Genomic DNA, 12,808 nt, shown 5'->3' on the forward strand with positions numbered 1-12,808 from the left:
CGAGGAGTTCTAAATTACCAGGAAGTATTGTCTATTCCGTTGTCATGAAAAACCATTGTCATGGTTGGCAAATATACATTGTCATGTAAATGTCCAGTCCCGAGGGGCAAAGTAAAAATATGAACAGACATACACAGAAAGAGAGAGAGAAAGAAGGAGAGAGAGAAAGGTCTTTGACACCTATGCTGGCTCGAAAGTCTTCTCCTCCAAAAACAACCGCGTCTAGAGAAAGACCTACTCGAGGCCCGATCTTTAGTGTTTCTTCACACACGGTCTGGAAAAGAGCAGAACAGAACCAAGTCTTACAGAAACACATGCACTGAAGAGAAGCGTGGTGCATTTCCGTAACAGAACGCTACTGTAACTCAATACAGTTTGGCTGAAAGCCGTCCTAAAAATGTAGCCCCAATTTCCGCCTTTAGATAGGTATTTAATATTGTCTACGATAATCATACTGTTTGTATTTGCTTCACCTGACGGATTCTATTAATACAATTATTACCACATATTAATATAGTTACAATGTCCAAATCATAGTGCATCCAATTTGTAGAGAAACTTTTGAGTTAACTCATTTTGATTGTACTGTAAGTTATTTATATTTTTCCAAAATTTGTTTTTGCTTTAAGAGGCTCTCAAACAATAAACATAAAACCATAGGACAGGAGGAAGGAATTTTTAAATCAAACTAATTGGATTATTTGCCTTAGGATCAAGTAAATGGTCTCAGGATTAAAGACATATAATACAAAAAGCTACAAGTCCAGAGGGGAAAATAAAAATGCAACAAGTCACCCAAGATGTGTTAATAAAGCACTTTCGACATTTATATACTGAAGTCGAGATTAATAACATTCCTCATAGCACAACTGTGAATCTCGGAAGGTGGAGAGACGTTATATGTGGGTGGGAAAGAAATGAGGGACCGGTGGGGACACTGTTGATTAATTTCAGGCGTTGTAAGTGCTTCTAAGTATGTTATGGAATAAAATGGTGAAACGGTGCTTAAAATTAAATCACTGTATGAATCTGGTTGCATCTAAGGGATGTGCTTTTGACTGTATTCTGAGGATTCTAGGCGGGCTGGGAGAATTTGTGGTTAGGTGAGTACACAAGCTGATCACGAGGCGAGGCTTGCAGCCGCTCCCCAAACGCTTGCACCCGGCCCCTCCTGCAGGCTCCCAGAGGTCTCCAAGTTTCCTCTCGGAGCATTTGCTCACACATTCTCTCTCCAAGTACAGTTCAACTACCTTTTTTTGTTGTTTTTAGTGATTCCTTTTCTCCTGCCCTCTGAAAACAAAAAGGTAGTCTAGAGATTCTGAGAAGGGGGTGGTAGATTGATGTTCACAGCTCAGGTGGAATGACAGGCATATTTTGGAAAACAATATAAATACCCCCTGATAAAGAGGGAAAAAACAAACTAGCTATGAATTTGTTAAGGCAGGTACTTTAAGCAACCACTCAACAGCTGAAAATACTTCAGCTAATCTTCCTGAATTTATATTAAAAATGTTTTATGTTCTAATGTGGCAAATTGAAATAATGTACTCCAAATTATTTGTGTACAATAACTTACAAACAATAATGTTATCCGACAGACATTATGGATAATGTTGCTACAAAGAGGCCAGGAAATTTCCCAATGAAAAGGCAATTGACAGAAAAGAAGAATTCAAAGTTAATTTATAAAGGTGACAAAATAAATTTTTCATGTGCATTTAATCTGTAAATGTAATAATTCAAAGCACATATTTACACAGTGATTATTTAATTAAAATTACTGCTAGGAAAATATTAATATTTTATTTAAATATCTAGGACTGGGAAGCTTTTCCTTTCTACTTAATATTTTTGTTTTCTAAGTTGCTCACAATCTGGTTTTTGGACTATTACAGATGACAAATGGTACTCAAGTTTCCCTTTGCTTATAAATCTTTTTAGAAAAATATTTTAAGTAGATGTTAAATTGAAAACAAAAATTCTCTTTAGGTTATAAGTAAAATACTAACTTACTAACCACATTATAGTTTTCTTACCTTAAAATTGAGCAAACCCATTGCAGTTTCCACAAAAGGGATTAAATTCATTGGTTGTTCAAGTTTTCGGCCTTTTAAGTGGAATGAAAATTTGTCTGAAAACTAAAATCAAAAGTGTCATAGTTGACTATTGGGGGAAAAAAACATACAATCACTGAAATGTAGACACAGAAGTAGTATTTAAGTCTTTGACCTGAGGAAGTAATATCCTAGCCTCTTTCATCCACACAAAAGAATTACAAAAAAAAAAAAAAAAAGACAGAAAAAGAAGAAAGACCAAAGAAAAAAGGTAACAAAGTTCCCACCACACTAAATAGTAAAACCCAAGCATTACAGGTTTTGTTTTTCCCCAAAGGAGCAACTTGAGGCCTAGGAGTTAGAAGGGGAAGGAGAAATTCTCGAGTTTAAATGCTTTCCCTGAAAACATATTTACTTAAGACTTCTCGCCCTTAAATGCAAATGGTAGACCCTCAAAACAACGAAGCCCCGCTCTACGTGCCATTCTGTTTTTGTTTCGGACCCAGCACTGACATCAGTGTGACCGTTCAGCAGCCTTCTCTGTGGAATCCACATTATTCATTACAGCACCCTTACCCTTTGTTCGGAAGGGTTTGCTTCATAATTTTTTAGCTTACCTAGGAAGACCTTAAAAAGGAAGTTTAATTCTTTGAAGACCAAAGCTCGCCAATTTTTTCCATGAGACCAGTTCACAGCTAGCTCTGTGCTGCCAGTGGGGTAGCCCAAATTCCAAAATCTATCATCTGGAAACATACAAAAGCTTTTGCACAGATTCCCCCCCCCCTTTCAAAAGGGGGAAAAACACACTCTAAATTGTAAATCTATTATGTCTATCTAGATCTAATAAGATGTGGGAAGATAAAAAAGAAACACAGGTATGATGAAGATATTTTTGTAAATAAAGATGAAAACATATATATCCATTTTAAATTTAAGGAATATTCAGACATTAATAGATATCAAAGGAAAAGAGAATTTTAATCATCTCTCCATTCAGTCTCAGTTGGGTAAATCATATCTAAGAGATTTGCATAAATATAAACCATCAAAGACTTTTCATCTTCAAAGGGGGTTTCAAGACCCTATAAGCTTTGTACTGTAATCATCACAGGTCACCACCCTGCAGGAATAAGGCTGCTATGGCAACATAAAAAAACTAATGCTTAAGGCTTAGCATAATATTCTGACTAATAGAAAGGAAACTCATTTTAAAAGCTGGCAGCCTATTTACCAGAAGCAGGATTAGAGGTGTTATTTCCCCTTTTAGCTGCCCCCTCCTTGCCTGTGCACCCCCCTCCCCTAAAAAAAATCTAATCACTGAGATCTTTAAAAAGCTTTTGAGCAATTTGCAGTAACTTTACAATTAGGCTAAAATAAATCACAGCTTTCAGTAATGAAGAATTATTCCCAGTTGCTCCCCTGCCCCTCCCTTCAGACAGCATCATCATCACCTCCTTAGAACTTTTCCGGGGAAGGAATAACTCAACCGAAATAGCAAGAAGGAAGAGAAAGCTGCAATTTGAAGGGACAGCACGCATGGTACTTGATGTGAATGAAAATAAAACATAATTCATGTCACATTCAAGCTAGAAAGTGGATAGTGACATATTAGTAGTTTGGGTGTTAAATATGTAGTAGGGGATTTTTTTTTTTTTCTCGTTAAGTAAAGAAAACTTGCAAGGATACTTGCCCCATTCTTTGAGATAATAGTTATAACTACAAAAATCATAAAATGTAAAACTAGGTAAATACTTTACAATATAGTCCCAGTTTTTAGTGAGAAAAATCTCTAATGCCTTTTGTTTTAAAATCAAATAGGGGCACTTAAAAATTAAATATTCTAGCCCTTCCTCCTTCTCCTTCTCCCCCTCTTTCTTAAAAAATTGCATTACGTACTAACACAAAAGGTAACTAGTGGAGAAGTTTCAATTAATTTTTTCAAAAGGAGACGATTAAATGTTTCCGGCCTGGTAAAGTGTTCATTTCAGCGAGGTGGAGGGGACTGGGCGGGGGGAGGAAAAAAGGGGAGAAAATCACAAAGAGATCGGGGAGGAGATGAAGTAGCAGGGCTCAGCAATTCTTTCAATTCCAGCGCACACCCAATAGTGTGTTGGAAGAATGCACACTGTTCGGGATTTGTGGGAGAATTGTCCCGCGACAAAGGAGGCAGAGTTACGCTTGTTATAGTCCAATAAGCCGTGCCAGTCAAACAAGAACCCACACTAGCGACAAAAGGCGAGCAAGAGATTCTCACACAAAAGAAAACAAGTAAGCCCATCTTTCAGTTGTGCATCAGGCTCTGGGTTTTATGCTTCTCATAAATACAAACGAAGAGGAAAAAATAAACAGCCCAAAGACTTCTGCTAACTAGAAGTCCTATTTAAATTTCAGTATGTTGCTCACATCCAAGGATTTAAAACAGTGAACAGAAGCTGAAGGCTGGGGTGGGTTCCCCCCCACCCTTAAATTAAGGGTAAGAATGGTGATAAATAGGCATTAACTATGAAACCAAAAGGGGACAGTGACTCCAGAGTGCATTTCAATCAACTCGAGACATATTTGAATGGGGTTGGACCCTCAAGTCTGTTAACATGCTCCCACCAGTATCTCCCAGCTTCTAAGGGTGACCTTGGAGAAGAGAACTCCAGGTTAGTAAGTAAATACTGACCCTTGAATACAGGACTTCAGAATGAATCCAACACGGAGCTGTCCAATAGAACTATAATGGCAGCTACATATACAATTTTAAATTTTCTAGTGGCTACGTTAAGAGTAAAATGAAACAGGTAAATTTAATTTTAATAATATATTGTATTCAACCCAATACATCCAAAATATTATTTCAGTTGTGATCCATATAAATTTTTGAGATATTTTACATTCTTTTTTCCCCTCAGGGGGTACCGAGTCTTCAAAATCAGATGTGCATTTTACACTTACAGCACATCTCAATTTGTACTGGCCACATTTCAAGTGCTCGCTAGCCACATGTGGCAGGTGGCCACCGCACTAGGCAGCATAGATCCAACATACCTAGGTGCATTTAAAAGGTGAGCAGTTTTGCCAGGTACGACAGCTACTCAGCATATTGCTGTGGATGCATCCACAGCCTTCGAGATGATACTAGATGTGGTTTCTACACCGTCGCTGTCCCTCACCCTGCCACAGACTCTTCCAGCACTCACGCCTCACAGGCTCTCTCTGCCCCAGAGTGGCATAATGAAATGTTTTATTCAACAGAGAGCTGTAGAATAATAGCAACCCCCAAATAAAATCTAACCACCCCCCCACACACACTTTCACAATTAAAACAATCATAGTATAATTAGGCCCATTTCAAAAGTTTTCTTAAGTAATTTGACATGCCAACCACTTTACATTTCAGGATTTTATTGGCTGAAAAGTCTGTCATGAAACACAAACACACCTGTCAGCAATTTAAAAAGGACGCACCAGAGAACTGTTCAGGAAATAATATCTGTGCTAATTAAAACCACTAGTTAAAAGCTTCCTGTCTATTCCTCTAGTTGCCCTAAGGAGTGACCTTTCGCTCCCCTTCTTGGGGTTCATTTTTTCATATGCAGCTAATGTGCTCGCACTGCCCATGATGATTTCAAATGAGTCCCAGAGAGAGCCACTGACGTCAAGGCTCTTCCAGGTGGACGCCTTGGCATAGGGCCTGCCAGGGTGGAAGAAGGGATGATGAAATTCTCATGCAAGCTAGTTTCCAGGGATTACTCTGGGAGGGTTAGTGAGGCGGCTGTTCTGTCCAAACCACAAATCTGATTAGGAGGCAGAAGCATCACTTCAGAAGCAGAGTTGCTCCCTAGAACACTTTGGGCAGAGCCAGGTTCTCCTTGTGTGAAGAAATGGTTTCTCATGCTCACTCCTTTTTCTCAGCGACCTTCCTCTCTGCTCTGTGTATGCATTTTCAGAACCTAGGGCACCCAGATCCATTCTTTCCTAGCGGGTCCTGAGTCTTAACGCAAAGCACTATCTACTCACCCACTGGATTTCTTCAGGACTCTCCACCTTTGGTAGCATCAGGCTGGAAGGAAGGACCCGGGACTGCAGAAGAGTCTCCAGGTCTTCTTCGGCCAGACCACTGGACACTGAGTTGACTCTCACACACTTTTCAGTTGGGCCCAGATCAAAGTCTTCAAGAGTTTTTACTATTCTCAGTCGAGCTTCATTCTATAAGTGGCAATAAAATGTATCTCCTAAGTTTATTTTTATCATCAAGGGGAACACAATCAAATAGTCTATGAAACTGTTATGTGGATTCAGACTCTGAGTACCATTGTTCTATCTACAAATTTCCTGTCCACCAAATAAATAATATTTGAAATAAGTCATCCAGTCTGATAGGTAGTGAGTGACTGATTGATTCCTAGACTTCATTCAAGATGGCTATAACACAGCTGAGATCCGCCATGATGCATACTGGCATACTTCTAAATCGTGTGTCATCTTGCTCATTAGCATTGCTTTCCAGTTGGAAAGGTAAAATTATTAATAGAGAATTATTCATTGATTGAGCACAATTAAGTGCTAAGCACGGTTCTAGGTCCTTCATCTGCATTTTCTCATTAAATAATATAAGAAACTGGATAGCATGGCAGTCTCATCCACCAGCATATTCTCATTAGGGAAAAAATAAGGATTTGATTTTCTTCTGTTTGTTTCCACATGCATCATGCTTTTTTATTCACTTCTTTATTTTACTTTATTTCTTGCAACTGAGTTGAATCTTGACATTCAAGTAAAAAGGCGCTCACAGGAATCTGACACTCCATACTACAAAAAGAGCTCCCGATTACTGCGGTGGAAGACAGTACAGCACCAAGAAATTCCTTCATGAAGTGGTTGACAAATACATTTTTTGTCTTTGATTTGACAGTCTTTGCTCCACAGTTAAGAAAAGCTGAAAGGCTGAAAGTCTGCATCAGTATTTGAACTATCCCCCGCAAAATTGTATGAAGCCAAATATGTAATGTATTAGCTTTGGGGTGGGGTTGATGAAGGTGGGGTGGGGGGAAGAGACAGGAGGGCACTGAAGGGGTGGGGGTTGGAGTCAAGGGAAAGAAAGCACTTGGGGTCATGACTTCCTGCCAATTTCAGTTTCAAAAACAAATTCCTCCAACTTGCAAACAGCCCTCAACAATTTCTCATTGTCAGAATGAACACTTATCAAAAGTGGTTTCATTTGGGAAGGGTTTTTATGATACTAATAAAACTTTAAAGCTTCTCACTGCTGATGAATGTGGTTAAAAAAAAAGTTTTAACAATATATAGCCATTTGAACAGCAATACTTACCTAGGAAAATAGCAAACCAAAGCAAAGACAAAAAAGACTTATTTAAGCCAATACTGAGTCTAAGACCAATCAACAAGACAACCCAGGACAGTAGATTTAAACCAGACGGCTTTAGGTCCTCGACCGAGTGGCAGCAAGGACATCTCCCAGATGTGGTCTGAGTTAAACAGTGTTGAGGAAACCGTAGCTTAGAGTTGTCAGGTCAGATGGAAACGGTACCTGAGAACACCTTAGGACAGTTCTGTGGAGTCCTGATTTACAAAGCTTCAACTGCCTATAATCAGGCCAAGCTTAGACACAAGCAAGAGTGCTTACACCAGCTAAAGTCAGAGATGATGCAGCCAGCAATGGCTTCCACCTGATGGTTCCACATCAGGCCTTTGGATATTCCACAGCTATAAAACTCACCACTTGCTCTACCATGTGCTCTCATTACAGCCATTAAATATAAACATCCTGAAGGTGAAGGGCAGAAGTTAGCTCAATATCAGGGTTCGAAGGCTAGAGCTGCTAGGAGAAATGCTTCCAGCTCTTTGGCAGTGCATGTATTTAGATCAACAGCTTCGGAGAACCTAAAACTTATTGTGCTCTGTGCAGCCCATACATAGCTACAAACTCGGGATAGCTCCAGCTTGTAAACGTGTCCACTTCCAGGTTCTCTTTCATCAGCAAGGCAGCCTTGCGGAGGGTCTATTGGGACAGAGTGAATGGAAAATTGAAGGGAACTCACTAGATTATTTAGGCTGAAATGCATTTTAAAACTTGAATTATTTGAATCATCGTCTCTGTCCTCTACTTTAACCTGCATGTGTGCTCAAGGACAAAGGATCCCTGGCAACATCACCTTCCAAAATTGTTAATGTTGGTGTTAAACAAAATGTGTCCCCTAAGCTGTTTTGTTGTTTCACTTGGATTTGAAGGGGAATGTTTGTTCAAAGCTCATGTTCTAAACCTGTTTGTGATTTTTATCTAAAGTCAGATTGCCATGGTTTCAGCACATTCCGGTTTACTTAGTAAAATTCAGCCCTTGTGAAATTGGCTGCAAATGAAATACCTGATTCCAATTTTTGGCATAATCTGATTAGTACTTTTCATGTTCTAATAATGAGCAGTGAATACTCAGCATTTTATTAGATTTTTTATTTTTTTGGCTCAGAATTAAAACCAAGCTCTTTCCACTTCATCATTCTGTACCTTTCCAAAAAAGATCTGATGATTTTGAGGTATATTGCCACACAACACCCTTATTAACAGGCTGTTGTTTGTTACAATTTACATAAACTAAATGTGCATCCCTCTGGTATGTATCCCAAAATATCCAACAACTTCGCTGAATTTATACCAACCGACAAGCATGTTGACTTTTTTTTTTCTTTTTGGTATTTTAATGGTGAAATATGTTACCGTGCTTGCAAACACACCCATACCATCTGTTGGGTTGAGAGGAAGGCAGTTTCTAAGAACAATTAGGTTTTGTCCTGGGTGTTCAGTTAAAGAGAGTCACAGTCTATCCAGTTGTGAAAAGAAAAAAATTCTGTTCATTCTGTTCTCCTTCAACACACACCTTACTTCCTGCTGCCATCTCTCTCTGTCTCTCTCATTTCCATCACCTCGTCTCCTTCACACTTTCTTTCTCTTCCTCTCTTTTTTCTTTGGCTACTGGTTGGCCATGACCGTTCTCTGATCTCCATCTCGGTAGGTGGATTTGTAAGAGGCCGCCTGGCAGACACCATCTTCTCAGAGGGCTCTCAGGGGGATCTGCTGAGATTATTGGGAGGTAAGATCTCCGTGGAGACAGAGGGACAAGGAAATGAAAGTAAAAGAGGCCACTTAGAAAAGAGCTTCTGGGGGGATGTTATACCCTGGAAGCAACACAGGTTGTTCAAAACAAGGTTTAAGAGGGACTGCATTCTAAATGTGTTAACACTACAAGGACAGCCTTGGCCATTCATTCTCACTGTGGAATGAACTTGTCCCCCTAAGATCTGACAAGCTGGAAAAGACTGGAAAATAGAATTAAGGCCTGTATCAATAGTTACATTAGATCTTTGAAGAGACTAATTACCACAGTGGGTTCCATATCATGTTTGATTCTAGAGGGAGACTCTGCAGAGGTCACAGAGAAAGTTGGTACAGATTAGAATCTTTGCAGGCCCCTTTCTAAAAAACGGTGTTCCCGAAGTTCCCGCACTCAATCGATATTTCGTGCCATGGGCTGCTCAGTGCAGTGGACCAGCAGCTAATAAACTTCTCCTTATCCATAAGCCACTGTATTATGTGACTCTGTCTGGGCCAGGAACCAAGGCGTGCTATGATTTCAGAGACTGGATTCCTATCACCTGGGGAAGAGACATGCTCTGGTGACGTAAGAAAGCGGATAAATCAACCATCACCAAGACCTGCAGACTCCGAAATTAAAGGAGAAAATATGCGTGCAGTTGGTTCACTTGGCACCCATTAAAGCTAATAACTAATCATCTTCGCAAGTTTCTAGCTCAGAATGATCAAATCTGCAAAGAAAACAACATCCGTCCACTTTTACACTCCAGTGGAAGAGGTGGTCCCTCGCGGCGGGGTGGCACAGTCTCGCCATCTGGAGAATAAATCGAGTGTGAAGTACAGTATAGTTTGGGACCAAGCTCCGTGGCGGCAGCTCAGCAGTCAGTTCATTAGTTCCAAACTTGCAGGGATTAGAGCGGCATCAATTCTACTGTCGGATAGGATGAGACAGACAGGATACGAGATTCAAGGAGGATTGTGACAACCAAGAGGAGCCCCTTGGGCTTATTTATAAAACTACAAAGTATAAACATACCCAAATAAGTGCCTTAAATAATAGCATTATCACAGTTTCATAACATCTGAATTAACACCTTTCCCTTCGCTTTCCACCCCCCACTCAAACCTTGAATGTTAATGTATAATTGTTTTCAAAGGAAATCCAGAGCCAAACCTGATGCAACAGGAGCAAGGAGAAAGCTCTGCGGCCGAGCGGAGATTTGGTAATTAAGAAACAGGAGAGACTCCAAGGAGATGCACAACATTTGTGATTTTTTTTAAAAAAAGGAACAATTAATATTTTCATCCTACAAAAGGCAAATTGCTATGCCACATATTCAAGAACACTCGTAAATTCTATCTTTTCTGAATCTGTCTATGTCATCTCATTTCCATTTTATCTAATTCACAAAGTGATGTCACAGGCATGGAGTGGGTCCAAATGTCGAGCAAAACGTCCTGAGATCAGCATCTCTATGAAAGTCTTTTTGAAAATTTCAAGATCAAGTTTGGCTTAAAATTAAACACTCTGAGTGAATTGTTCCGTTTAAGGGTCTCCTTTCTCATATGTGACTTCTTTTTATACATTTATATTCAAAACCGGAAGTGCTTGTGACATAAAACAGGTCAGCACTAGTAAATTATATTGGATTTTTCTTATAAATGTATAAAAATTCATTATAATAATGATCACAGAGACTGTTGTAGTGACTGCATTGAAAAAAAAGGCAAATGAATTCTCACTGATTACAATCTGGTGGTGTGTTTCATTAGGCAAGGTGGTATTGTTGAGTTTTCTATCCCACTGATTTTCCACATGAAAAAAATAAATAAAACTTGGTTTGCTTATTTCTGAAAAAAGAAAATCTACAACAACATTGAACATCCCGTGTGTTAACTGGTTAAAATTTCATATATTGATTCATCCCACAGAGTCTCACATGCCAGGCACCCTGTTACTCTGAAAACACAGATTTTGGTAGATCAAAGTTTTTGATGTGTTAATCATGAAAGATACATTAAAACAAAGGTTTATAGTAAAATTCTAAATCGGCTTTCATTCAAAGGACTAAGAAGGGTCAGGATGTGTACAGATGGGTAGCTTACAATATGTGTAGTTGGCATTTCTGCCCTTCAGAGATTTAACTGAAATAGAGAAAACCTTACAAAAACAACACTAAAATACAATAAATCTACAAAAAGAATTTTGAAGGGCTCTGAGCAATTTTCAAAAGACATTAGGACAATGGCTTTAACTTGAGTCATAAAAGCCTATACACATTTGTTAAAATTCACAGAATGTACATTTTGAATTTGTGCATTTCACTGTATATACATTTTACCTCAAATGCACAAAGAGAACTAGAAACAAATATTGAGTTCTTGTTAATGATAAGCATGCAGAAGTATTTACAGGGAAGTGTACTACTGTCTGCAATTCACTTTGAAATGAATAAAAAAGTAAGTCAAATTGATAGATGGATAGAGGGACAGAGAGATGGACAGGTGTAGTTTAAGACAGGCAGAGAAAATATTAATGGGAGAATACAGAAGGTGGGTATATGGTACTCGCTGTACAATATTTCAACGTTTCTGATGTTTGAAAGTTTTGTAATAAAATTTAGCAAAAAGTTTTAAAATGTGCCTCTAAAATGTTGATAATTTTTGGAGCTGATTTAACAGTACAGGGGAGTCTCTTTACACTACTCTCTTTACATTTGTATATATGTGAATATTTCCACAATAAAAAGTGAAAAGCTAATTAATGACTTAAACTTCATTTTACTTATTATCTGTGGGAAATAATCTTGGGGAAGATTACTTTTAGGTTTGAGATTTTTTTCTTTTTTTTTTGGTAACAGCTTTAATGAGATAAAATTCACATGACATACAATTCGCCCATTTAAAGTGTACAATTGAAAGACTGTTACTGTACAACCAGAGTTGTACAACCATCACCACAATTTTAGAATATATTTATCACACCAAAAATAAACTCTATACTCCTTAGCAATCACTCCCGTTTTCCCCCGGTCTGCCAGCCCTAGGCAACAACCAGTCTACTTTCTGTCTCTATAGATTTCCCTATTCTGGAGTTTATAGATGGAACCATGCAATGTGTGGTCTCTGTCACTGTCTTCTTTCACTTAGTATGTTTCAAGGTTCATCCATGTTGTGGCTTGTATCAGTACTTCCTTCCTTTTAATTGCCTAATAATATCCCACTGTATGGATATATCATACTTTGGTTATTATCAGTTATTAGGCGTTTGGGTTGTTTCTACTTTTTTGGCTCTTATGAGAAATATTGCCACAAGCATTCGTGTTCAAATTTTTGTTTGGACATATTTTCATTTTTCTTGGGTATGCACCTAAAAGAAAGTGGAATTCCTGGGTCATACAGTAACTATATGTGTAGCCTTTTGAGGAACTGTCAACTGTTAAAGTGGCTGCACCAATTTATGTTCCCACCGGCAGTGTATGAGGGTCCCAACAGCTCCACATTCTCACCAGCACTTACTACCATCTGTCTCTTTGATTACAGCCATCCCAAGGGGTGAGAAGTGGCCTCTCATTGTGGCTTTGATTTGCATTTCCCTGATGACTAATGATGTTGAGCATCTTCTTATGTATTTATTGGACATTTTAATGTATCCTCC

At 38.7% G+C, this 12,808-nt stretch overlaps 1 protein-coding gene across 2 annotated transcripts in view; it reads right to left on the bottom strand.

Annotated features, from left to right (window-relative positions):
• The window catches only part of CLYBL (citramalyl-CoA lyase), a 226,457-nt gene that overhangs the window by 24,379 nt on the left and 189,270 nt on the right, over nt 1-12,808 (bottom strand). Inside the window, exons 3-5 of one of the 2 annotated variants that reach the window (XM_063103080.1) lie at nt 6,060-6,248; nt 2,037-2,138; nt 181-274 (exon numbers count right to left, since the gene is read on the bottom strand). In XM_063103080.1, coding sequence (XP_062959150.1) covers nt 181-274; nt 2,037-2,138; nt 6,060-6,248 — 385 coding nt within the window. The remainder of the gene's footprint in view (nt 1-180; nt 275-2,036; nt 2,139-6,059; nt 6,249-12,808) is intronic. The other variant, XM_063103081.1, reaches the window with a different exon arrangement.

Source organism: Cynocephalus volans, chromosome 7 (genome assembly GCF_027409185.1).
Source record: "Cynocephalus volans isolate mCynVol1 chromosome 7, mCynVol1.pri, whole genome shotgun sequence".
NCBI classification, from domain to species: domain Eukaryota; kingdom Metazoa; phylum Chordata; class Mammalia; order Dermoptera; family Cynocephalidae; genus Cynocephalus; species Cynocephalus volans.